General features: G+C 46.9%; 1 protein-coding gene across 1 annotated transcript in view; it reads left to right on the top strand.

The window, feature by feature from the left end:
• The window catches only part of EHD2 (EH domain containing 2), a 208,165-nt gene extending 186,755 nt beyond the window's left edge, over positions 1-21,410 (top strand). Inside the window, exons 4-5 of the mRNA XM_086938638.1 lie at positions 10,717-10,881; positions 16,900-21,410. Of these exons, the coding sequence (XP_086794764.1) occupies positions 10,717-10,881; positions 16,900-17,436 (702 nt within the window). The 3' untranslated portion in view covers positions 17,437-21,410. The remainder of the gene's footprint in view (positions 1-10,716; positions 10,882-16,899) is intronic.
• Positions 21,411-24,725: the final 3,315 nt, after the last annotated feature.

Here is a 24,725-nt window from a genome sequence, read left to right as displayed (position 1 = left end):
TTTACAACACATGCCATCACAACAAATTTTTAGAAACTACATTTACAACACATCTCATATACTCCATATGGTGGTCCTACGGTCCGTCCATGAGAAATTTTTAGTGGCGCATCTCCCTAGATGGGTCACGTTGTAAATACCCTGCAGCATGGCGCTGGCTTTGCGCCGCCGCTGCATCACAAAAGTGACGCAACAGTGGCGCAATGTGGCGTACGGGGCTTGTAAATCTGCCTCCTAGACTGTATCTCGGTGCAGTACATAGACAAGCAACAACACATTGAGGCAAGTGACGCTGCCAAACATTGAAAATGTTCTGTGCCTTGCTAATCCTGCCAGGAGTTGGGGTTTGGAGGCTTTTTTGCCCTATTCCACCTATTGCAATAGCCTCGCTTCACGGACATTGAGCAAACTTTTGGTAAAAGTGTCTCTGCTAGATGCATGCGTTAGACGTCAAAAAGAGCACAGCCAGATACTGTCCAACTTTTCCCAAACATAGAGTTTTGAAATCTCTTCATAATTTTGCCAAGTGACAAAGCAAGATATGAAAAGGATCTTAATGCATATGCTTCTTTCTAGCAATAGGAGACCTTTCGCTGAGTGAAGCTTGCCCCACATTATAGAAGGGCCACCAGTGACAGGCGGATGCTCGCTGGCACCAGTGGTAAACCTATAGGAGCCTTATGACATTATCACCAGTGCTAAGGTGCATGTGTGAGATTTGATTTGCCTAAAGAGTGTCCCATACAAATTGGTATTATAGGGCAAAGGAAAATACCACCAGTAGCGGCTGCTCCCGTGAAGCAGCAGCGGGCGAGAATGAGGGCAAGGGGTATGGGGGGGCGTTAGGCACCCCGGCTCCCTTAAGCCCATCACAGCGCTGCAATGCAGCGTTGTAATTGGTCTGAGCACTGTGATTCGACGCTCAGACAGAGTACGGGAGCATGGGCATGTTTTCAAGCCAAGCTGTAATGCTGCCTGGGTGGAGAACATGCAAAGAGCGCATGACTGTTTGGCTGGTCCAAGACGTCTGGCCAAACAGTCATGGGCACTTAGAGTGTGCCACCACTCCTGCCCCCAGCACTGCCCGGCCCAGCCCCGCCCCTCAAAACTGCCTCAGCACGGAAAAATAAAACAATACCCTTGCAATAATATCATTTTATTTTTCCTCTTTTACAGTGCTGAAAGGCAGTGGGCAACGCTCCTTTGCTTAGTGGAGGAGCCGCCCCTTTATACCATCCACATTAGACCAGCTCCTTCCTGGTCTTAGTGCGGGTATTAAAAATGGAGGGCTGTAGCCTAATTTTTGGGGAACCCAATGTTATGTTATGTTATGTTAGCTACATTTATTTTGCGCGCAGCTGCTCCAGCGAAGGAGCGTCCTGGCGCATGGAAAAGGTGAACATAACATAACGCGGAAAAAAGTGAGAGTCAACATAAAAAGTTTAAAACAAGTAGGTTTTCACGGCCCTGCGAAATGCTAGTAGATCCTCTAAAAGGCGGATTTCCAAAGGAAGAGAATTCCAGAGAGCCGCAGCTCTCACACGGAAGGAGCGCCCGCCCATCCGACTAAGCCTGAAACGCGGGGTAACCGCAAGGGATTGCCCAAAAGATCTGAGGGAGCGAGTCGGGACATAAGGGGATAGGAGGTTATTGAGGATCTCAGGTGCCGATCCTTTTAAAATTTTAAAAGCGAGGCTGAGTACCTTAAAATGGATTCGGCTTTTCACTGGTAACCAGTGTAGGGACCGCAGAGTATTGGACGTGGGACAGGACCTCGGCAGGCCCACCACTGCTCTCGCAGCCGCGTTCTGGACGCGCTGCAGGCGGACGATCTCAGCTTGGTTAGCTCCCAGCAGGAGCGAGCTGGCGTAGTCCAGCCGGGAGATGATCGTCGCTTGGATGACCAACTGTCTCGTTGGGGCATCGAAAAATTTAAGCACCGGCCTCAGTCCGCGCAGAACACCAAAGCAGCATGCTGCCACTCTCTTAGTGTGGGTGGTAAAACATAAGGTGTGGTCGAGCCATACTCCCAGGTTTCTGAGCTCCATCACCGGTATGGGGGCAGGCCCGAGCTCCTGCGGCCACCAATTGTCCCCCCAGCAGTCCGTTCCTCTTCCCACGATCATCACCTCGGTTTTTTTCGCGTTCAGCTGGAGACAGTTGTTATTCATCCAGCTGGCCACCTCTCTCAGCCCGTCTCGGAACCTGGGGGCATCCAGTTCGGCATCCCCGCTGATCGTGACCGCTAGCTGTGTGTCGTCGGCATATGAGACCATAGTAAGGCCCCACTGCCTGGCGACATCAGCCAGCGGCCGCACGTAGAGATTGAAAAGCGTGGGACTCAGCGAGGAGCCCTGGGGAACCCCCAGGTCCAACTGATGGAATTTGGACTGAAAAGGAGGGGTGGCAACGCAGAAGGAGCGATCGCTGAGGAAGGAACGGAACCACTGCAGAGCGGGCCACAAATGCCAATGTTCTCCAGGCGGTGTAGGAGGATGCGATGGGACACTGTGTCAAAGGCAGCGCTAAGATCTAATAAAATAAGCGCTGCCGTTTGACCTGCATCCAACACACTCCGCAGATGTTCCACCATTGCCAGAAGGGCGGTCTCCGTGCTGTGCCCAGCACGGAACCCATTCTGCGTAGGATCGAGGCCATTGGCCAGGGCCAGATGCTCAGATAAGGCTAGGTTAACATGGGCCTCCATGACTTTGGCCGGCCAGGGAAGCAATGAGATCGGGCGATAGTTTTCCGGTTTTAGAGGATCCAATGATGGTTTTTTCAGGATCGGGGAAACCACCGCCTGCTTCCACTTGGCAGGAACAGTGCCTGAAGTCAGGGAAAGATTGATTAATGAACACACTACCGTGCGCCCCTGAAAAGACGGATCTCTGAAGAGAGCAGGTCTAAGTGGGTCCGCCGGGGAGCCGGACTTGACACGTTGTGCCAGCTTGACAAACCCATCCCAAGAGAGAGTAGGGAGAGAATGTAATACCGGGCGGCTGCAGAGGTCGTTCCGAGGAGAAAGTGGTAATGTTGTGCTGGGAAATGACAGATAGATGTTCTTAACTTTCTCCAAAAAGAAAGCAGCCAAAATCTCACACTGTGAGGTGGAACCATCCACAGGCGGAGCCGCTCTCTTAGCCATCAAGTCTTTTAAAGCTTTAAAGATGCAAGGGAATAGCTATGATTAGTGCTGCTGGTACAACAGCACCAGGATTCAATGCTCTGAGGGAATCACTGCACTCAAATTAGGTTTTTATCACTCAACTGAGGACAAGGGGAAGCATTTCCATTGCCTCCATTAGGGTCTATGGCACCCTTGCTATGTCACTGGCGGAGGTGGAGGTGGGGGCTTGGGTCAGGGAATCAAGGTTTAGTAATGTGGACATCAGCAAATATGCTTTTCTGAAACACATGAACTAAACACCCTGTCTGCGTGCACAAGTGCTTCTATGTCCCTGTGTGTGTTCTTGTATGAGTGAGTGTTGTCTGCAATGTGCATATCTGCACACCAATTAAATCTCAATCAAATTAAATGTGGGCCTCTGCCCTGGTAGCAGGGTATGGGCACTGCCCGTAGCCCTGCTCCCATAGCCCTGCCCCTCTAACCCCGCCCCTCGTCCACATCTCAATTTGGTGAGTACCTGCACTTATTTTTTTCCATTTAAAGCACTGTCTAGGTGTAATGTATTATATATCTGGATGCAATGACAGAACTAGGTAAACTACCAGTCAGTGGCGCACTATGCTAAGCACAGATGTTCAGTTTGTGTTTTAAGCCACGCCCGTAATTACATCGAACACGCCCCTTGGAGCGACCCCCATTTTTTTCATCCCACTTAAAATCCTGGTTGGAACCTTCCTTTCTGAAAGCCAGCTAAACCAATTAACCTCATTTGCTAAAACAGTAGAAAATTGTCCTCTCAACTTTTGCATAAAGACAGTAAAAATAAGCAGTCACACCCCCAAAATGCGTCTGCCCGCGACCCACGCAGGGGGCCACCCTAAAAGGGCTGCCCTTTTGCGCCATTTGGGCACTAACCCACCCTCTCTAATTCCGGGACTCAGGGAGGAGTCCCCCTTGCCGTAGGCGCTTAGCGCGTCACTTCCAGCACGCTGAGGAGGTGGGGAGGCTATTTATGCCTCCCCTGGCCATCCTGGCGTCCTCTTTTGGCCGGGCACACCGTGATTGGGTTCTCCACAGTGCTTGACTCATCAGGCGGGCAGGGCAGCAAAGGTGGGCTACAGCTGCCTGCCCTTGGCTTGCCCGTAAGATAACCCCTCATATTGCATACTTTTGTATGGAATAAACCTGCAGCAATATTTTTCCCAAACAAAAGTTTTGTTGTGTATTTATTTATTCATGCATGCTCTGTTATTGTGTGGGTGGGGTGTGTTGCCAAAAATAGCACTATAGGTTTGTCAAAGTGTTTAAAGCCCTGCAGTCGCGCAGCTTATTTCCACTGTGCGCGCCTCGAGTCGCCACACTCTTCCGGGGTCAGGGGTCACTCAGTATCCCGATGCAGCTCTTGCAAGCGTCCTGCCCCTCTTGAAGTTGGTCGGATCAAAGTTGCTTTTCCTGGCTTTGTGTGGCGGGTGCTTCATCGCTCCCTCAGGAGTACGCAGCTGCCTCCTTCAGAGCCTCTCCCTGGGAACGTAAGAACGGAACCTCCTCGGGAAGAGCCTCTTAATATAAATTACTCTCTACGTTAGGAAATGTATTAAAAGAAATATCACTTCTGTGCCCAGCGGGGCATCTGTTATACTCGTGATGTCCCCGGCGTGCCGGAGGTGGAAAGTTTATTTTTGAGTGGTTGTTTGTTTGTACTTGTACCGAAGGCAGCTCAATAGGGAGCCAGTGACTGAAACTGAAAACACACTTCACTCACACATACTATATTGTATTGTATTGTAATTGCATTTGTATAGCGCTTACTACCCCTGACGAGGCGTCAACGCGCTTTTTCGGCAAGTAGCGCGCTACTCCGGGACCAATAGAGAATTAGTGTTGAATTAGTATAGTGAAACAGGCAAGTACATTTTAAGTGGTGGATAAGTTAGTCAGTTATTTGGATTCGAAAGGATAGCAGAAGGATAGAAGAGGAAGGTGCTGCCAGAGTCTGGCAGTGTCAGTGCAAGCTTCCTACACATGGAGAATGGGTGCAGCTTATGCAGTGTCACCGCAAGCTTCCCTGACACACAACAGAAAATCACACCACTGCTCGTGCCACATAAAAAACGATCAGAGAAGAAGCATTGCAAGCTTCCCTGTGTTCATGCACGCAGAACGAGTGCAGAAAAGACAGCACTGCAAGCTTCGTGCACACTAGCGTGCAACAGGCCAACAGCCGTGCACATTTCATAACATAGAGTAAAGCACAAGCAGAAACGGTGCAACATTACACACACCGCAAGTAAAGCAGAGGCAAAGATGGTGCAAGCACCTGCCGTGCGTGCACGTGCGCTCTTCTCTCTCACAGAAACACAACCCCCTTCCTGCAGAAGTAACAGACAATTCACCGCGTAGCCCAGCAGCACATGACTTTTTCCAACACACAGTACTTCTTTATGAAGCTAGTGAAAAGTTGGCTCCATCCTCGGGATTTATTCCTCTAACTAACTGCTTCCTTGTGCCTGGGTGGATTTGCGCGGGTTTACGGTGAACAAGAAGCCGCCCGGATAAACACGCGTGTGCTTACACCAACATCTCGAAGCACACGCTTCCAAGACAGTGACGCCCATCCGCAGCCAATTACCGCGGCTTCCGGTCCTGGCGAGGCTCAAGTACAAACTGTGGCGAATGACTCTGTTAGAGTCTGTTTATCTGTACGGCGCTCTTGTGTTTACCTGCTATCACCGAGAGGCCGTCCTTCCCACGAGAGCGGGCTGTATGTGCACTTAAAAAGCACTCCAGTCATCTCTCTCTCTCTCTTGCTTTCCTTTCTAAGCATTATTTTTCTTCTTTTTCTGTCTTACTTACCTCGTGTTATTTTAAGGGTTTTAGGGGCATGGAAAGAAGACCTATTTTTGGGGCCCCTCTTCAGAACAACTTTGAATTGCATTACCCTTCTCCTTACCCAAGCCCTCGTGGTGCCGAAAAGGACTGATTTATAGTAAAACTTTCGAAGGCAGTCGAAATATGTCGTACGTGGGAAACCAAACATCCTTGAAGGGACACTTGGGAGAGAGATTCAGGTAAAAGTGGGCAGAGACAGGGAGAGAGGTGTGCACAGAGAAATAGAATAGACGGAGGTCAAATATTGATAAAGTTAATATTCTCAGGGGGGCCTTTGGAAGATGGGGACCTTGGGCAATTGTCCGTTTGAGATGCCTTTAACTGTTGTTGACTTACCTAGCCACACACCCACCCATATCATCAATTCAACCAACCCATACTGCCAACCATTCAGCAACCCCCCAAGCAACCATCCCTCCATTCACCCATCCACACACCGACCCCTGTCTGCCCTTCAATCCATCCACCGTCCATCCATCCGTCTGTTTCAATCACATCAGCTGCTCCATTCTGTAGAACCCCCTGTAATGAGAGGGAACTACTACATGAGATCAGTGCTTTCATGCTTTAGGTGGTGCTATGAGCAAAAGAACAATTGATGGACAGAATGCAAAACAATGTCATACATTTACCCCTGTACAGAGATCTGGGCCTAAATCCATAGTTTTTTTTGCTCACCATGCCATTCCGGTTTGGACCCAGCCATATGCAAATCAGTCTTGACCCTGCGCCCATTGGGAACAGTCCAGCCCAAACTGCCAGACCAGGTCCTCCCTGGATTGGAAACAAACATCCTAGGACCGGTTACAGGTTTTCAGCCCTCATTCAGCCCTCATCAGCCAGGATAGCTTGACTCCAGTGGCATGGAGAGCACGGGACCCACGACTAGGCATACCCAAGGCCGGACTGGGAACAGAAACCGGCCCAGGCAATCTGCTCAGCAGCTCCCCCATTAGGGAGAGCGGGAGTGCAGCCGAGCAGTTTGCGTGGGTCGGTTTTGGCCGATTTTGTTACCCGGGGCCGATATTGCCGACCCCTGGTAGCAAAATGGCCCCCCAGGGGCCCAAAACCGGCCCCCACCCTAGCGGCCTACTGGGGAAACGCCCGGTGCCCGCTATGGCCCGTCCGGCCCTGGGCATACCCGTCCCACTCGGGGTGACAAATCCAAAAAGAACAATTGATGGACAGAATGCAGAACAAAGTCATATATTCACCCAAGTACAGAGATCTGGGCCTAAATCCATAGTTTGTTTTTGTTCACCATGCCATTCTGGTTTGGACCCAGCCATATGCAAATCAGTGATGTGATGTGATTGGATACTTTTATAGCGCACTACCACTCCAAGGAGCATCTTGGCGCTGTGACTCCCTATGTCAAGCAGATGTCCATAGCTAGACTGTCCTGGATGTGGAAAAGGATCAAATTAAAGTTTTGCATCCTGTGTCTGACAGTGAGTAGATCCATGTTTTCAACATTTTTCTGAAACTTTGCTCCGTAGTGGCTTCACGAAGTTGTTGAGGTAGTTTATTCCATGCTTTTGCGCCGATTGCAACTAGGGATTTAACTCCCTTAGTCGCCAGCCTAAATTTGGGGACGATAAGCAGATTTGCTGTGGATGATCTGAGTTAACTTGTCGGATGGTATTGCTTGAAATATCTCCGTAAATACACTGGGCCTTGGTGATGAAAGGCCCTGTAGGAGATTGTCAAAACCTTAAACAGAATGCGCTTTCGTACCGGGAGCCAATGCAGGGCGTCCAAAGCAGCAGAGGCAGAGGATGCTCTTGGCCATCTAAGAACTAGTCTGGCCGCTGCGTGCTGGACCATCTGGAGTCTATGCAGGGCAGATTTGTTAAGCCCTGCATACAGGCTATTGCAGTAGTCTAATCTTGATGTTATCAGTGCTACTGCAACCGTCCGTCTGGCGCTCAGGGGAAGCAGGTCTAAGAATTTTCTGAGACCTCTAATGATGTTAAAGCAATTTCCGGCCACTTCCCTTGCTTGCTGTTTGAAGGACAGTGTGTTATCAAATTTAATCCCCAAATTCCTTACTGCATTGATGGTATTCAGAGGGGCCTCTGCCTCCTTCGGCCACCAAGACTGAGGTGAGAAGCAGTTATTGCATCAGAACGGCACAATTTCTGTTTTTGCGGAATTATATTTTAGGTGGTTGTTAGTCATCCATGAAAATGTTGCCGAAAGGCATTCTTTCAGGGTCAATTCAGCATTGGTTAGGTTTTTGTCAAGTATTAGTACCAGCTGGGTATCGTTGGCATATGCGATCGTACTAATACAGAAGGAAGAGATCCGTTTGATCAGGCGTAGTGGGCAAAAGAACAATGGATTTAACCCAGATCTTTTGACTTGGGGAGAATGTTTGCATTGTCAGCATTCCGTCCATCATTTGTTTGCTGTAACACTTTTAGTTGGTGCTATGGTCTCATTGAAAACACCCTTTCAAAGCACAATACTTCTCAGACTTTTCAACTTTTAAGTTCTGTCCCATGATCATTTCTTTGCTGAAAGTCTTTGCAGTTTTGAGCTTTCATTATGTTGAAGTGAAGATGTGTTTTATGGAAATCTGATCACTAGAGAAAGTAGTATATAGCTACTTTCTCATTAAAGCAAGGCTCACTTCCTTTCACAGGTGAGGTTGTTTGTAACCCTCCCTCCATTTCATCAGTATGGCATATGCACAGATGTGCCTAAAAAGCGCTCTAAATTACGTAAAGCTAATCACTATATTCTACTCTTTGTAATGGAAGGTCACAAAGGATGAATTTAATTTAATTCTAAAATCTCTACTTGGAGGCAGTGACCTATCTCACTCATATACATATATAGGAAAGTCTATTCTTTCTTTAAAAAATACTGCATGGATGTTGTATGGTGTGTAGCTTAACAACTGGAATAAATACATTTCTGCATGCAGCAAACAATGACATCAATTTCCCTGTATAGAAGGAATTCCAGCATTTTGCGCCATTTACGGTCACTGATATTCTTTGGTCCCAGGGCACAATCAACCTTGTAGAGCTTGCCTTTGTCATTCAAGTCCTTGAGACCTAGACTTCAGACAGTCCAAAATACCAGGGTCTGCCCCCTTTAGGCCTTGGCTGACTTCACCCTGCATTAGACGCACATCCTCACAGAAAGTAGTTCCCTTCAGTGCCAGAGTTTAGCTTCGTGTGCTTTTTGAGACCAAACATTTTTTGGCTTTTGGCCAATGCTTTTTTTGATTGAAGAGGGCAAGCAGGTTTCCCAACAATAAAGTTGTGCAAAAACAAAACAAACTTTGATAAAGTCAAAAAGCTGGCAGCCAACACCAGGCCTATTGGCATTGCTAATGCTTATTTTAATAATGAAGCAAGATCTCTTGAAGGGCGTGCTTGAATCTTAGTTACTCCAAGACGATCCTTGGATTGATTTCCATGATCTTAGCTCATACTATTAGGGACCAACACCTAATTAGACATTCCCCCTTAGAGACTACCAATCCAAGTGACGTCCTAATATTTCAGACTTTTCTCAGGAGACCTCTAAACTAAGGGCCTAATTCCAATCTTGGCAGATGGGATACTCCTTCACAAACATAGCAGATATTCAGTTCGCCATATTACAAGTTGCATAGGATATAATGGAATTGTAATATAGCAGATGTAGATTTTCAGCAATGAGATATTAACTCCAAGAAAACAGCTTTAGAAAAGACAACCCAAAGAGACAAACACTGTAAGAGACCTCCCCTTCAAGAAACGTCCATCTTGAGATCTCTTTATCTAAAACACCACTATCCCAATAGATTAACACTGTAGAAATCACTTCCCCAAGAGGCCTACACTGTAAGCGGTTCCCAGTCCAAGATACCTTCCACCCAAAACACCTCCACTTCAAGACACCCACACCTCAAAAAAAGGTACTCACTTAGAGACCTTTGTCTTAAAAAAGTTCAACCTTAGCAGATCCTCACCCCATTGAAAACCCTCTCCAATAAACATCAATTCCAAGCGCTATCCATTGCAAGAGGTTTCAGTCTTAGAAGGCCTCCACCCTCAAGGGACCTTTACCTAATATATGTTGATTCTTAGTGGCGTTCATTATTACATTCGTACCATATATTGTTTTGTGTGGTTTCAGGTGAGGGGAAAAGGAGCTTTTTGTGTAGTGATCCCTAAAATGTGTATTATACACTTATTGCATCAAACTTTCGAACTATATGGCCCTCTTCCCTTTTTAGAAGCTATTTATAAATATACAAGTGCTCTGTGAGGTACTGTTTGGAAGCCCAATGCATCTTTGTGACATAGCTGAGGCAAATTCTGTTGAAAGCAGTTCATCCTGTGGTACTTGCAACATACGTAGGAGATGCACACGCAATTTCTTGGAAAGGAAAAATATCTCAGTACCTTCTAAGGACGCAGTTGGTGAGGTTTTAAGTAGGAATCCCCCATGCTGTAGAATTAGATTGACCTATACAGAAATTAAATGCTCCCCTTTATGCCAGTGCTTCTGAAAGGGGGGCAGCAGAAATGGGGCAAAGCCAGTCTGTCAGACATGTGACTCCCTCTTATGCTGTGCTCTCTTATGCATTAGCCTATCATCGTGGTTTGAAATGCCCCGACAGCCTGTCTTCCTATACTCATTTATAATCTAAGTAATAATTCCTTTCTAATAATTTTGTTCCATCCCCTCCACAGGTTCATGCCCACATCATCAGCTACCTCAAGAAAGAGATGCCGTCTGTGTTTGGGAAGGACAACAAGAAGAAGCAGCTCATTGCCAAGCTGCCCGTCATCTTTGCGAAGATCCAGCTTGAGCATCACATCTCACCCGGGGACTTCCCTGACTGCAACAAAATGCAGGTAAGGTTGGCAGGGGCACCACTTGCACTCTAGTGACGAAGATGGCAGAAGGGTAGAACAGGGGCTAACAAGGTAGCATTATCAGAGGCAGGGTGATTTTCTTTGGGTGAAGCAAAATGGCAACACCCTTCTTCAGAAGCCTATGGCCTCAGTTTCTGACGGGTGTGCTATTGAAGAATACCTCAGGGAGTAGCAGTTGATCCCCTCTTTTTCTTCAGGGGATTCTCCAAGGTACAAATGTAGTGTTGTCAGGGCATCTACAAAAATAATCATAACTTAGTGCATCATTTTAATTGTGCTTCCAACTGTGCACACTAGCCAGGAAGATTCACATCAACTTTTAGAAGCCATACCTCCAGAAGGAAAAGGGGCCCTGTAAGAAGTCTAGGAGTGTGTAGCCACAAGAGACTATGGCTCAAACACGTCCTAGAAGGCGATACTCAAGATATTGATATTGTTTGTAGAGTGGGCGAATGCCAAAAGGCATCTTGTCACCTGCATGTGCTAAATTATTCAGCTATTAACTAACAGGGCAACAAGGACAAGAAGAGCCAAGTTTTAAGTTCATCATCATCATCATCATCATAATCTTTATTTCTGTTGTAAAACCTTAAAAGATACACACATATTCTTCCTTAGCAGTGGAGCCCATGATACAGTCAACACAAGTAAAAGTAGATATTTAATACACCAGGTTCAAATGGTCAAGTATCACGTAATGAGAATTATAAACACTGAGAAAATCGCTAAAATGCAGCATTTCTGTGTGTGTACTCAATTAAAAATCAAGTTGGAATAAAGTGCGAGTGCAATAATGACTAACAATAGCCACAATTTAAAAAGATTTTGATAAAAAATTTGTGAAGAAAGTTAAAAACAGGATCCTGGGGATTAAAGCACCCTTGAGTCGTACGTTTTAAGTTGTTTCCTAAAACAGATCAATCAATCAATCAATCAGTCAATCACAGCATTTGTATAGCGCGCTACTTACCCGGAAGGGTCTCAAGGCGCTTGGGGTCGTTGAGGTACTTGGGGCCCAGGTCGTGGAGAGGCTTGTGTGCGTGGGTGAGGAGCCTGAACGTGATCCTCTTGTCGACGGGGAGCCAGTGCAGGTCCCTCAGGTGGCCGGAGATGTGGCTGCGTCGGGGGATGTCCAGAATGAGTCGGGCGGAGGCGTTCTGGATGCGTTGGAGTCTTTTCTGTAGCTTGGCTGTGGTTCCGGCGTAGAGGGTGTTTCCGTGCTCCAGTAGGCTGGTGACGAGGGCCTGGGTGAAAGTCTTCCTGGTTTCGGTCAGGATCCATCGGAAGATCTTGCGAAGCATGCGAAGGGTGTGAAAGCATGATGAGGATACGGCGTTGACTTGTCTGGTCATCGAGAGGGAGGAGTCCAGGATGAAGCCCAGGTTGCGTGCTTCGTCTGTTGGCTTGGGGGCGGTGCCCAGGGCTGGGGGCCACCAGGAGTCGTCCCAGGCGGAGGGTGATGGTCCCAGGATGAGGACTTCCGTCTTGTCTGAGTTGAGTTTCAGGCGGCTGTTCTTCATCCCCTCGGCGACGTCTTTCATCCCTTCGTGTAGGCTGGTTCTGGCGGTGTCGGGGCCTCTGGTGAGGGAGAAGATCAGCTGGGTGTCGTCGGCGTAGGAGATGATGTTGAGGTTGTGTTGGCATGCGATGGCAGCTAGAGGTCTCATGTAGACGTTGAAGAGGGTGGGGCTGAGTGATGATCCTTGCGGGACGCCACAGATGACTTTGGTGGCCTCGGATCGAAACTGGGGGAGGCGGACTCTCTGTGTTCTTCCGGTGAGTAATGAGATGATCCACTTCAGTGCCTTCTCTTGGATGCCCGTGTTGCCGAGGCGTTGGACTAGGGTGCGGTGGCAGACAGTGTTGAATGCTGCGGAGAGGTCCAGGAGGATGAGTGCCGCTGTTTCCCCGTTGTTGAGCAGGGCTCGGATTTCGTCGGTGGCTGCGATGAGGGCGGTCTCGGTGCTGTGGTTGGCTCTGAAACCGGACTGCGAGGGGTCGAGGGATCCGTTCGTCTCGAGGAAGGCGGCAAGCTGTTTGTTGACGATCTTCTCGATGACTTTGGCAGGAAAAGGGAGGAGCGAGATGGGGCAGAAGTTTTTGAGGTCGGTGGGGTCCGCTGTTGGTTTCTTCAGTAGGGCGCTGAGCTCGGCATGCTTCCAGCTCTCCGGGAAGGTGGCGGTGTTGAAGGAGGTGTTGATGACGTCCCGGAGTTGGGGTGCGATGGTGGAGTCGGCCTTGTTGAAGACGTGGTGGGGACAGGGGTCGGTTGTAGTGCCGGAGTGGATGGTGTTCATCGTGCAGGCTTTGTCTTCGGTGGTCACCGTGGTCCAGGTACGGAGGGTGGCGGTGGGGTTCGTTGGTTCGGTGCGTGGATTGTGCGCCGAAACTGTTGTGGATGTCGGCGATCTTGCGGTGGAAGAACGAGGCGAGGGAGTCGCAGAGATCTTGTGAAGGGGTGATGTTGTTGTTGCCGGTGCTGGGGTTGGAGAACTCCTTGACGAAGCCGAAGAGTTCCTTGCTGTCGTGGGCGTTGTTGTCCAGTCGCTCCTTCAGTGATTTCTTCTTGGTGGTGCGGATGAGCTGGTGGTGCTTGCGGGTGGCGTGTTTGAGGGCGGTCATGTTGTCAGTGGTCCCGGGGAGGAGCCAGGCTTTCTCGAGGGTGCGGCAGGTCTTCTTGGAGTCCTTGAGTTCGTCGGTGAACCAGGGGGCTTTCTTGCTTCTGGGTCTGCTGGGAGGGTTCTTCAATGGTGCGAGGTCATCGGCACAGGCGGTCAGCCACTGCGTGAAGTTGCGGGCTGCTTCGTTGGCGTCCGATGTGCTGGCAGGTGGGTTCTGCCTGAGGGAGGTGGTGAGCTGGTCGGTGGTGATCTTGCTCCAGCTCCTGTGAGGAACCTGTTGCGGGTGGTGGTGGGTTGTGGTTTTTCTGAATCTGAAGTGGACGCAGCTGTGGTCGGTCCAGTGAAGTCCGGTGGAGTGGATGAAGCTGATGTGCTTGCTGGATGAGAAGACGGGATCAAGCGTGTGTCCGGCGTAGTGGGTGGGGGTGTTGACCAGTTGCTTGAGACCGAGGTTGGCGAGGTTGTCCAGCAGGGTGGCGGTGTTGCGGTCCTTGTTGTTCTCCAGGTGGAAGTTGAGGTCCCCTAGGAGGATGTAGTCAGCGGAGGGGAGGGCGTGTGGGCTGATGAAGTCCGTGATGTCTTCACTGAATTGCGTGCGTGGTCCCGGGGGTCGGTAGATGAGGGTGCCTCTGAGGGTCGTCTTTGGGTCGGTGTGAATCTGGAAGTGGAGGTGTTCGGCGGTGGCGAGGGTGTCATCGGCGTCGGTCGTGATGCGGATGGTGTTCTTGTGGATGATGGCGATGCCTCCTCCGGTCTGGTTGACGCGGTCCCTCCTGATGATCTTGTATCCATCCGGGATGGCGAAGGCGATGTCGGGGGCTGAGGAGGCGTTCATCCATGTTTCAGTGAGGAAGGCGATGTCTGGTGATGTTGTGTTGAGGAGGTTCCAGAGTTCCACGGCGTGTCTGTGGACGGAGCGGGTGTTGAGCAGGATGCACTTGAGGTCGCTGCTGGAGTTTGGCTTGGCGGGCGTGGTGCAGGTTCGGAGGCAGGAGAACTTGCAGGTTGTGCAGGTGAAGGGTCCGTGAATGCTTCTTGGGGCGGCTCGGCAGCTGGTGGGGTTTTGTCCGGCATTGAGTACGTTGAGGGCCGCGGCGTCGTAGGTCTGTTGGGTCGACTTGCATCGGTGGGGACCAGGGGTCTTGGCACTGGGCGCGGTCCAGGCGCGGACGGGCGCAGACGGGCTTGCCTTTGGCGCGCCTTCGGCGCACAGTCGGCGCTCCCGCTGCGCGTGACCGCTGCATGTGACCGCTGCGCGTACGCCCGGTCGCCATTTATGGCCAAGTGGGAGGGAGGGAGGAGCAGCTGGGAGGCGGGAGCGGGGAGGGCACAAAACGAAAAGGGGGCATGGCCGCTTGGACGGCGGCGGGAAGCGGGGAGCAGGGCGGGCAGGCACAGGGGGACTGATGAAAAGAAACAAAGCTAATACAACAACGTGCAAGGGGACAGCAGTGACAACAGTCAAAAGGCAAATGAAAACAAATAGGAAACAAAACTATTAATCACACACACGCAAATACGGCGGAGGGGCAGGGATCAGCCAGGCAGGCACAACGAGGCTGCGGGCAGCAGCAAGGCGAGGGGCACACACACAGCTGGTGGCCGTGCGGCGCGGGGGTGTCCTGAGAACAGATAAAATTGAACTGGGGTTTGAGATGCCAAGGTAATTTATTCCATAGTTTACAAGTAGAAGAAACAAAGCTTCTGCCACCCCAAAATGCTTTGTTTATTTTGTGGATTACCACTGTTCTGGACGCAGCTGATCGAAGAGCTCTCCTTGTTGTGTACCCTTTGAATGTCTTTCTCCTGACAGTAGGCCAGTGTAGCTCAACCAGTATATAAGAGAATGATTTGAATTTTAGAATTCGCATTAGGAAATGAGGTGCTGCATTCTGTAGTATTTGTAGTTTGTTCATGTATAGTTATTGAATGCCCAAATAAGAAAGGAAATACTCAAGAAAGGTAACATAGACATCCTGGCAAAAAAGAGGTGTGGGGACATGGTAGAGCTAATCAAATACCCCCGGGGGATTAAAGCATTTTCAGTGGAAGAGCTACAGCCTAACAAACACAAAAGGTGACGATGTCTGACTTGTCATGGATTGGGATTGGAGGCAACACTTGAAAATTGATTCTCATGATTTTGTTGATAAAAGACTGGGGCAGACAGTGAAAGTTAATATTACTATGATTGTAATGGTGAAACAGTACTGGAAGGATGGTGAATGGTGCATGCCTGTGTGTCAGCAAAAGCAGGAAATTGGCAGACAGGAAATACGCAGAGGCCCTTATGTGTTGTTAAAACATATAAGATATTTACCAACACCTTCAGTCATTAGCTCATTCTTGGGCTGTACTTCCCCCTACAAAGACACTCACTCCATGTCTCCTGACATAATTTTGTCCCCAGCCTTTCCTTTAGCTTTGGGGACCTGGAATAATCTGAACTGTTGCATTTATATGCGAGCGAGATGGTTAGTAGTTGTTTTGTCAGCGATGACAGGGCGATGGGTGTTGCAAGCTGCAGTGGCCTCCTGGTCAGAGCCCTGGCACATAATATTTTACAAATTAAGCACTGATAATTATCATCATAATAATAGGTAGTTCAGCAATAATGAATATTATAAGACAGAAAAGAATATACAGCACAAACACTGTTTATCACATATTCCTAATCGATTACTCTAAACTCCTGATATGTCTTGTGCCATTAAATTATTACTCTGCTTTGTTGTCAAGCCATGCAATAACTTCTGTATACCACTTGTAGATCAAATGGTCTTCAATACTGTATTGGTCTAAGTAGCATACCTCCTAGAGTTTCAGCTCTCTCCCTCTTCACTAACTGAGGGGATTTTGTATACCCTGTATTCCAAAGCATCTCTGTGTAGCTGACGGAGACACATTTAGCTCAGAAACCAATGTTGGGCAAGTAGCAACCTTTTGCTGGACATATATTGCCTTTGAAACCCCATACGTTTTCAAAGGAAAGTTTTAGCTCACAGCTTCTGTAGTCACTGCAGAAGGGGAACATTGCACATCAAGCTGGGCAGTGAAGGCATTATGTATAAGCACATATAAAAGAGTTTACTAATTTGCAATTTCTGCAGAAGCAAAGCAAGAACTTGCATTAAGCGCACACACACACACACACGTTAAGATTTAACGCATACTAATTTTAACTTAATGCACTTATGTTAGGTCAGTGTGTTTATGTCAATATATAAAATTATTTCATTAAAATCTAATCTTCTGCATGTTAGAGCGCAGTTTAAGTCAGGTGTTTCGGGATAAAATGGAATGCGTTCGTATTGTAACAGTGTTCTAGAGATGCTGAAGTACTGCCTTCATCTGCCATTGTTTTCCCGTTCTATAGGAGCAGCTGATGGTCCACGACTTCAAGAAGTTTCACTCCCTGAAGCCTCCGATGATTGAGGCTTTGGATCAAATGATGACCGCCGACATTGCAAAGTTGATGCCCTTACTCAGACAGGAGGACATGGATACCACTGATCACATGGTCCAAGGTGGGGCTTTTGATGGCACGCACAATGGCCCATTTGTGGAGGGCTCTACCGAAGGTGTGTATGAAGGAGCAGATGACGAGGAATGGGTAGTCACAAGGGACAAGTCCAAATATGATGAGATCTTCTACAACCTCTCACCCATGGACGGTAAGCTGACTGGCACCAAAGTCAAGAACTGGATGGTCACCACCAAGCTTCCCAACTCAGTGCTTGGAAAGATCTGGAAGCTGTCCGACGTTGACCGTGATGGAATGCTGGATGACGAGGAGTTTGCCCTGGCCAGCCATCTTATTGAAGTAAAACTTGATGGCCATGGGCTCCCTGGTGAGCTGCCAAGGCATCTGGTTCCTCCTTCTAAGAGGCGCCAGAAGGGCTCTGCAGAGTAAGAAACCCCAGCCACATCATGCCATTTAACTCTCTTGGTTTCCACAAGATTGCTCCTAAAGAGCATGTGCAGAGGGTGGGGGCAGGAAGAAAAGAAGAGAAAACATATATGAAGCTTTTTTTGGGTAATAATGACTCAAAAACCCTTTGTTCGAAAAATATGTTGGCCATCTTGACATGTGATATATAAAATGTCAAGTTGGCTGAAGCCAATGTTTGAAACCTTTTGTGGTGCTGACATATTATTTGACGCAATGCTCAGTTTCCGGCAAATAATAACACATGCAATGTATATCTGAAATATCTTTCTTGAGATTCTGTTCATTGATCCTACAATGAAGAATTTAGTATTTCTCTTAGGTGTGATTAATGGAAGTACAATGGGACCAACCACACTTGCATTGATCAAAGTCCTGCATTCAACAAGATGGTATACCTACTGTAATATGTCAGTGTTAGACCTTGCAAGGAGATTTTGGGCTTGAGTAGCATCCATGTTAACAACACTGTTCTGGGATGGGGTCATGATTGCCACTGCTTGAAAGCCTTCAGTTGCTTCATATTGATCTTAACTCTTAGGAGACATGCAGCCAACAAAAGGTTTAAAAGATAATACGTACTCAAAAAGGTCAGCAACCTGCTTTGCTAATGGGGAAATAGTTAGCCTGAGACCTTGTTGACCTGAAGAAGCTTCTAATAAATGTCAGTGTAGGAGATGTCATCTCAAACTAGCTGGACAAGACCAACGACCAAATATGTCCCTGTCCGGCACATTACAAAAGCAGTACGTTCTATATAATGATATCTAAGAGAATTTTCATATGCTTTTCTGGTAGATGCCAAATGTAGGTAGTCCAGGTGTGGCCACCATTAAACTGTGTGCGAGTAACATTCTTGTGCTGCACAAGAAGCCACCTGATGTTTTATCTTGTGTTGGAACATAAGAAACAGAAGTAGATTTTGAGCAGTATGGCAAAGGGAAGCTGTCTATTATTACATGTTTTCAGTCATGCCATCTAAGCAGTCTTGGCTACTTTGCTCACTGTGAAATATAAAATTGATCCATGACTGCTGTCACTGCATATTCAAAGAGATCCAGGATCTGCTGTGCTTCTGGAGCAGTGGGAAGGTGGGATCTTACTCTGGTGCTACTGAACTTCCTTGGTCCCACCTTAACCGTCTCCTTCTGCTGGAACCTCCCTACTCAGAGAGGGGTTGGTTGGTCACTGCCAAGATCTCTGGTGGTCAACCAGCCATCCAACTAAAGAGTTAGTTGGCCAACCAGGGCTGATTTAGCCATAGCATGGCAGTGCACAACAAGCACACGGAGAACCAGGTTTTATGTCCCATGCTTGAGTTCAGAAAGTTCTGTCTTTTATTACCCCCAGCCTTACCCCGTGTCATGATATTTCTAGGGGCGTTTCAGGATGTTTCAAAGGATCCTCCAATGGATAGTTTATTATGTTCCTTAGGACAATTATGGCTGTAGACACACCTCTGGCTTTAACCGCCTTTTTAGGATGGTTCATTTTTCATTGTACAGATGTTTACCACCAGTGTTCGCTGTCCCCCAGTGCCTGTGCTAGGCCTTTTTGCAACCACTCCAGCACCTGATGGATGTGAACCTTGTTGGGTTGCACCAAAGCAATCCAGCCTATCTGCACCGTCGCTTGGGTTTGAATCACAGCCAACAATTGCTGTGGGTGATTACTCCGGAACGCTCAGTTCCTTTGAAAGTTCAAAGCATCTATCATTGAAAACAGAAGACGCTTATTCTGATTTTGCTCTCCCAAGTTATTATAAGATCTGAGCAGCGATTGGTACAAAATGTATCAAAGCAGAGACCACTAGCAACAAGTATGTTGTTAATAGTAGAAACCACAGGGAGTTGCTCTGGAATAGCTACCTTTTCAGGTGAACGCACAGTGGCCAGGCATAACCAAAGTTACGCTGAACTGACCCTTTCGCTTATTCATTTTTCATGCGTAGAGGCTTACATAAACACCGGTCAGGCCCATGAAATTATCTTTTCCATCGAGTTTTACTTTTGTCTGGTCTTAAATTGTGCATTTTCACATTATCCAATAGTTTTTGGCAGATTCTAGCCGGTGCAAAACTCATAGTATATTACCATCAGTTACCAAAGCGATATGCTTTGCTATGGTATAAAAAAAGAGATGCATAGGCAGCCTCCAATTCATGATCATTTCTTGGTTTTTCGTTGTTACCCGGACTTCAGATGAAAGGCTTTCCAGTTGTTCTTGTTCACCACGTGCCGCAACAAGATGCCAACTAATAAGGCAGATTCACAAAAGTCTTAACAAAATATAGAGTTTCTTCTTTGAAACCATGGTCGGTCGCTCCACTGATGTGTTCTGTGTGTTTTTTTGTATTTTTTGCCTGAGTTTTGGTCCTTTTTCGCTAGCATGTCATTATATATTTGACTACACGCTTCACAGTGACCCAAGTACTCTGAACTCACACCGCAAGTATCAATTTGTTGCTAGCAGACTCTTTCACAAATACATTTGTCCTGCTTTTATAAGTAGAGATTGTTTCACAGTTGTTTTATTTTTGACATGCCTGATCCCCCAGTTTCAGAATCTCAACCAGAAGAGGAGCTACTACAGCGAGTACCAGACTAACAGTGGTGCTTTTCTGCTCCTATTACTGGTTATTTCAGCAGGGTTACAGATATTAAATAAGATAGATAGATATTGGACTGCAGCCAGACTGTACAGCTCTCCAGCCCCATTTCTAAAGTGCACCTGGGAGGCCTGCTTAATATTCAATTCCATATCCCTGTACATGTTGAATCACGCAGTCTCGCTTTTCTAATTCCTGCCCTGGTTTGGTTATGTTTCATCATGCACTAGAGTAGCACAATCAAAACCTGGACAGGACCATAATTTGGTACTAGGGTCTATATTTGCACTTAGTACTTGGAAACTTGCTGACTCTGTTGAGGATCTGAAACTACAACAGATCAGTCGATTGTCTAAAACACCCGCAATAAGGCACATAGGCCTAACCTCCTACTAGGCAGCCATTTTGTTTTTGCTGGAAGGTGAAGTATGGGCGCTGTACAATGCAAAATTGTATTATCGCAACGTAAATACATTTTTTGGAAGGATATAACATTTAAATAAGACAAAGTTGATCAAACGCGACCGGATTTTCCTTTGAAATTTAGAGTTGCCTTCTAAAATGCCAGTATTACGGGCTGTTGTCAGCTTGTTAGCCAACCCTCTACATTCTGGGACTTGTAGTCTCATGTTTTTAACAATAAAAGCAAAAGTGGTGCTGGTTAAATAGTAAGATATGGATAAGAGTGGCCTGATGACATAGGGCCTGTTTATTACCTTCAAAACCGAGTTGTAAAAAACTCTTACTTGCAGGATTGTGGTCTTTGGTCTAGAATTGACTTGTGGTAGATATCCTATGCTGGTCTTCCTCTCAGGTCTTGCTGACAAATGTATGAAGTTTGAAGGTATTTTCTATGAGGCCACAAGATTTTTAACATCTGCCAAACGTCTCACAAACCTTACAAACACCGGACAGTCTTCCAAGTGGAAATGTGAATGGATTGTCAGTCATCAACTGACTCAAGTTGGACTTAAGGAGCTTCTAGAGAAGATGATCGATTACAGAACCAGACACCAGGGGCGCCATGTCAATGGTGAAGTCTAATTAAGAATAGAAGACCACAGTCCATCCTGGTAGTAGGCACAAGATGGGTCACCGTCCTCTCCTGCGGAGGGAAATCATGGAACTGTACATATGTTATTCACAAACACCCTCTCATGTGGTCTTGTCTGTCGGGGCCCCCGCTTGCTTTGTTAACTGTTTCAGTGCCACCATTTTGTTCCCTGCCAGCATAAGCCTGAGCAGAAGCTCCAAGGCTTAACATCCTAATGTTTTGTTCATTATACATATTTATATCATTATCCTATAATAAAGACTACCAATGCATTGATGAGTGGGCTCGAAGGACTGACTTTTTTTTAACCCGTCGAAATGTAATCAAAATTTCTCTCCCGCACTTTCCCTGATTGTTTTCTCCTGGAATTAAGATGTTCATCTGCATCCTTAGGTCATCATTCCTAATCTTACCCATCCGTCTATTATGATTCTTGTGATTTTCATGTTTTTTTTTCCCTTCGAAATAGGAATAGAAAAACTCCAGAGCACTACACTGGGGCATAGAAACTATACTCTGCTGGACAAAGGTATCAATACAAAACCTATCTAGAGGTCAATGCTAAACTAGGGGTAACACCATATGGTGTCCTTAAGAATCTCCAAACTGGTTTGGCATAACTGAGTTAGGCTTTTCCACTCATAAATTGGGAATGGCTAGTGGTAATGACCTTTACATAAAATTTTGCATATTTCTCTACAGGTCAGTTACACACAAATGTTATTGGTGGTAATTTTAGCATTTCTATCTGATTTAATGTACTAAACACTGTTTAGGAATATAAGTGACTGCATGATGTAACAGAAGACACTCACTATTCAGCACTATCACTATTCAGCACTATATCCGCACCAAAATAATATCCACTTTCTGGAGGACTTTGTTGTAGATGACAAAGCACCATAGTACCAAAAGATTCAAATAAACAGCTAAAGAGCGACAAAGGTCACCAGCATGCACATCACCATATGAGTCAAGGAGCAGAGATGCCTGAACTACATAAAAAGAGCCATGAGGAGACACCTTTTTCTTAACCGTGAATCCACCAAACCAATAATCAGGTGATCGGTCCAAGGCAACCATGTCACGCTGACTACGAACAACTTATAGCAGAGCACAGGATGCAAGAAAGGAAACAGGGTAAAGAAAATGCCACAGAATGATGGGCAAGTAATAGACACATGCAGGATGCCTGCCTCTAGCACCCTGACCTGAGTAAAGTAAGACATGCCAACAGTGGCGTAGCTAGACCTTTTCCGACGGCCGCAGGTAAGAGTGGGAGAGGGTGCTACCCCCAAAACGCGTGCCACCCGGGGCGGACCCCCACACCCCCTTGCTATGCCACTGGAGGTCAAATCTACAAACTAGTCTGAATATTATGCCCTGTTTAATGACTGAGAAAACTGCTTTGTCAATGTTTTTAGCTATGTTGTACATTGCTGAAAGTTTTTTTTTTTTAATGTGTCACGAAACGACCAATGTTGGCCACGTCATAGTGCTTCTTTTTACTTTCAGCCATGCGCATAGCAGCTGTGCTGCTGTACAACATGACTAAGAACACTGACAAAGCCAATAGCGCTCATAGACAAAACCTATTGGCTTTGGCAGTTTACTTCTGAAAGTAAAAACAAAATAGTGCTATGATACGGCCAGCACGTTGCACGTCATTGCATTTTTTATTGTTGACTATGGTGGGAGGTAACACAGAAGAAGGAGGATGGAAGAGGGAGGGGGAGGAATAGCAACAGCACAGACAGCAGTTGGGGTGAGAGTGAGAGCAACAGCATGGACAGTGGGTAGAGGCAAACAACAATACAGTAGGAGGGAGAGCAGCAGTACGGACAGTGGGTGGTGGCAAGCAACAGTACGGACAACAAGAGGAGCTAAGCAACAATACATACACCGGGTGGGAGCACACAGGCAGTGAGAGGATAGGGTGGTGAGGTTCAAAGCAATAGGGAAGATGGGTATACGAGGAAGACTGCTGGAAAAGACACTCACTCTAGTCAAGTGTTTAGACAAAAAGGAAAAAGTAACGCCTGATTATGGGAGCAGTGCAAGGACATAAGTACTTGTTCCATGCTCCAGGGGAGGAACAGACACAAGAAGTGTAACTGGTTTCGGCAGACCCCAACTTTTAAAAGCAAGCAAATGAGAGTTAGAATGAGAGCAAACATTGGTAAGCAATGGGCGATCCCAAAGTCTCCTGTAAGAAACAAAGGGGCATATTATCAAGGGGGTTTATCTCCGCTTTTTTGGCTTTAAAAGCCAAGAAAGCGGAGATAAAATTATCTCCCTATTACCAAGCTGTCGCTAACACCAGTTAGTGACAGCTAATAGGAGATAGCGACCATCTTGGGCCCCACTTTGCATGTCAGTGATATTTATCACTAATGACATGCAAAGTGGGCGTGCCAAGATGTTAGCGACTGGAAACAGTCGCTAACATCGCTATCTCCTATTACCAACTTTTGGAGATATTCGCGCTAAGCGTGAATATCTCCAAAAGCTAACACCTGCCCTGAGCAGTTCTTAGCCATGTTATCCAATGGGAGGTGGATAACATGGCTAAGAGCATTTGCTCGATAATGCATGAATATCGCTGACTTTTCAGCGATATTCATGCATTGTGGCCGTTTTTTATCGCATTTGCGATAAACCTTGCTATTAGCAAGGTTTATCTGCGATAAAAATCGCCGATGTGCGGCGATAATTTTTGTCTCTAAACAAGTTAGAGACAAAAATTATCGCTAGTTGTTGGTAATATGCCCCAAAATGTCTTGCAAGTGACAGTGCATGCCCTGATTCAGGCGTGACCTAAAAATATACATGTCTGGTCTTGTCCGGCATCAAAATGCAACAGTAAAGTACAATAGATCTGGGAGCTCCCCAAACAGCAGACACATACTCAAAGCACAATCTAATTGAAGGATAGAAAACTCAGAAATTCTACTGATGCACTGTACGCATAAAAGAACAATAGTACAAGGAGAGACTAAGCAAACCTCATCACATATTTGAAAGTCCTGACAACAGAAGTGGAAGTCCAAAGTCACGCATAGTTACTTTCTTGAAGGAGGAAAAATACTGGAAAACAGCATAGATGACAAAAGTACCAAGGGCCTGCAGCTGACAAAAGAAGGTGCAAACTTTACAATGGCACAAACATGGGAAGGAGCGGACTCGAAACCACTATCAGCACTGTGCCACATCACAGTGTTAAGCCCTTATTTCACAATGACTGTTTTGGAGAATGTTAGGGACCCTACTGCAACAAGAAAGCAACACCAATGTACCCCAAAAATACCCAACATGGACCTTCAGTTGTTAGAGAGAGAGAAGGATTTGTTGATGAAGCAAGCTTCTGCTCTGCAGGTAGTTGAGGACATTGAGACATAACCACAAACCACAAGAATTCAGACACCATTACCACAAACCCATAGGTCAGTACTTCCCATGAACTCCTAAAGGAAACTCAATGAAATGGAAGAGGTAAGGGTCACAGGATGTCAGAATGATAATGCAATGAGAGATAGCTGATGTTTCTTGTTTGACAGAAGCTGCATCATTGCTAGCAAATCCACAAAGCTA

The sequence above is a fragment of the Lissotriton vulgaris genome, chromosome 9 (assembly GCF_964263255.1).
Source record: "Lissotriton vulgaris chromosome 9, aLisVul1.2, whole genome shotgun sequence".
Taxonomy (NCBI): Eukaryota; Metazoa; Chordata; class Amphibia; order Caudata; family Salamandridae; genus Lissotriton; species Lissotriton vulgaris.
The sequence above is the reverse complement of the archived record's forward strand: the minus strand, read 5'-3'. Positions and strand labels throughout refer to the sequence as shown.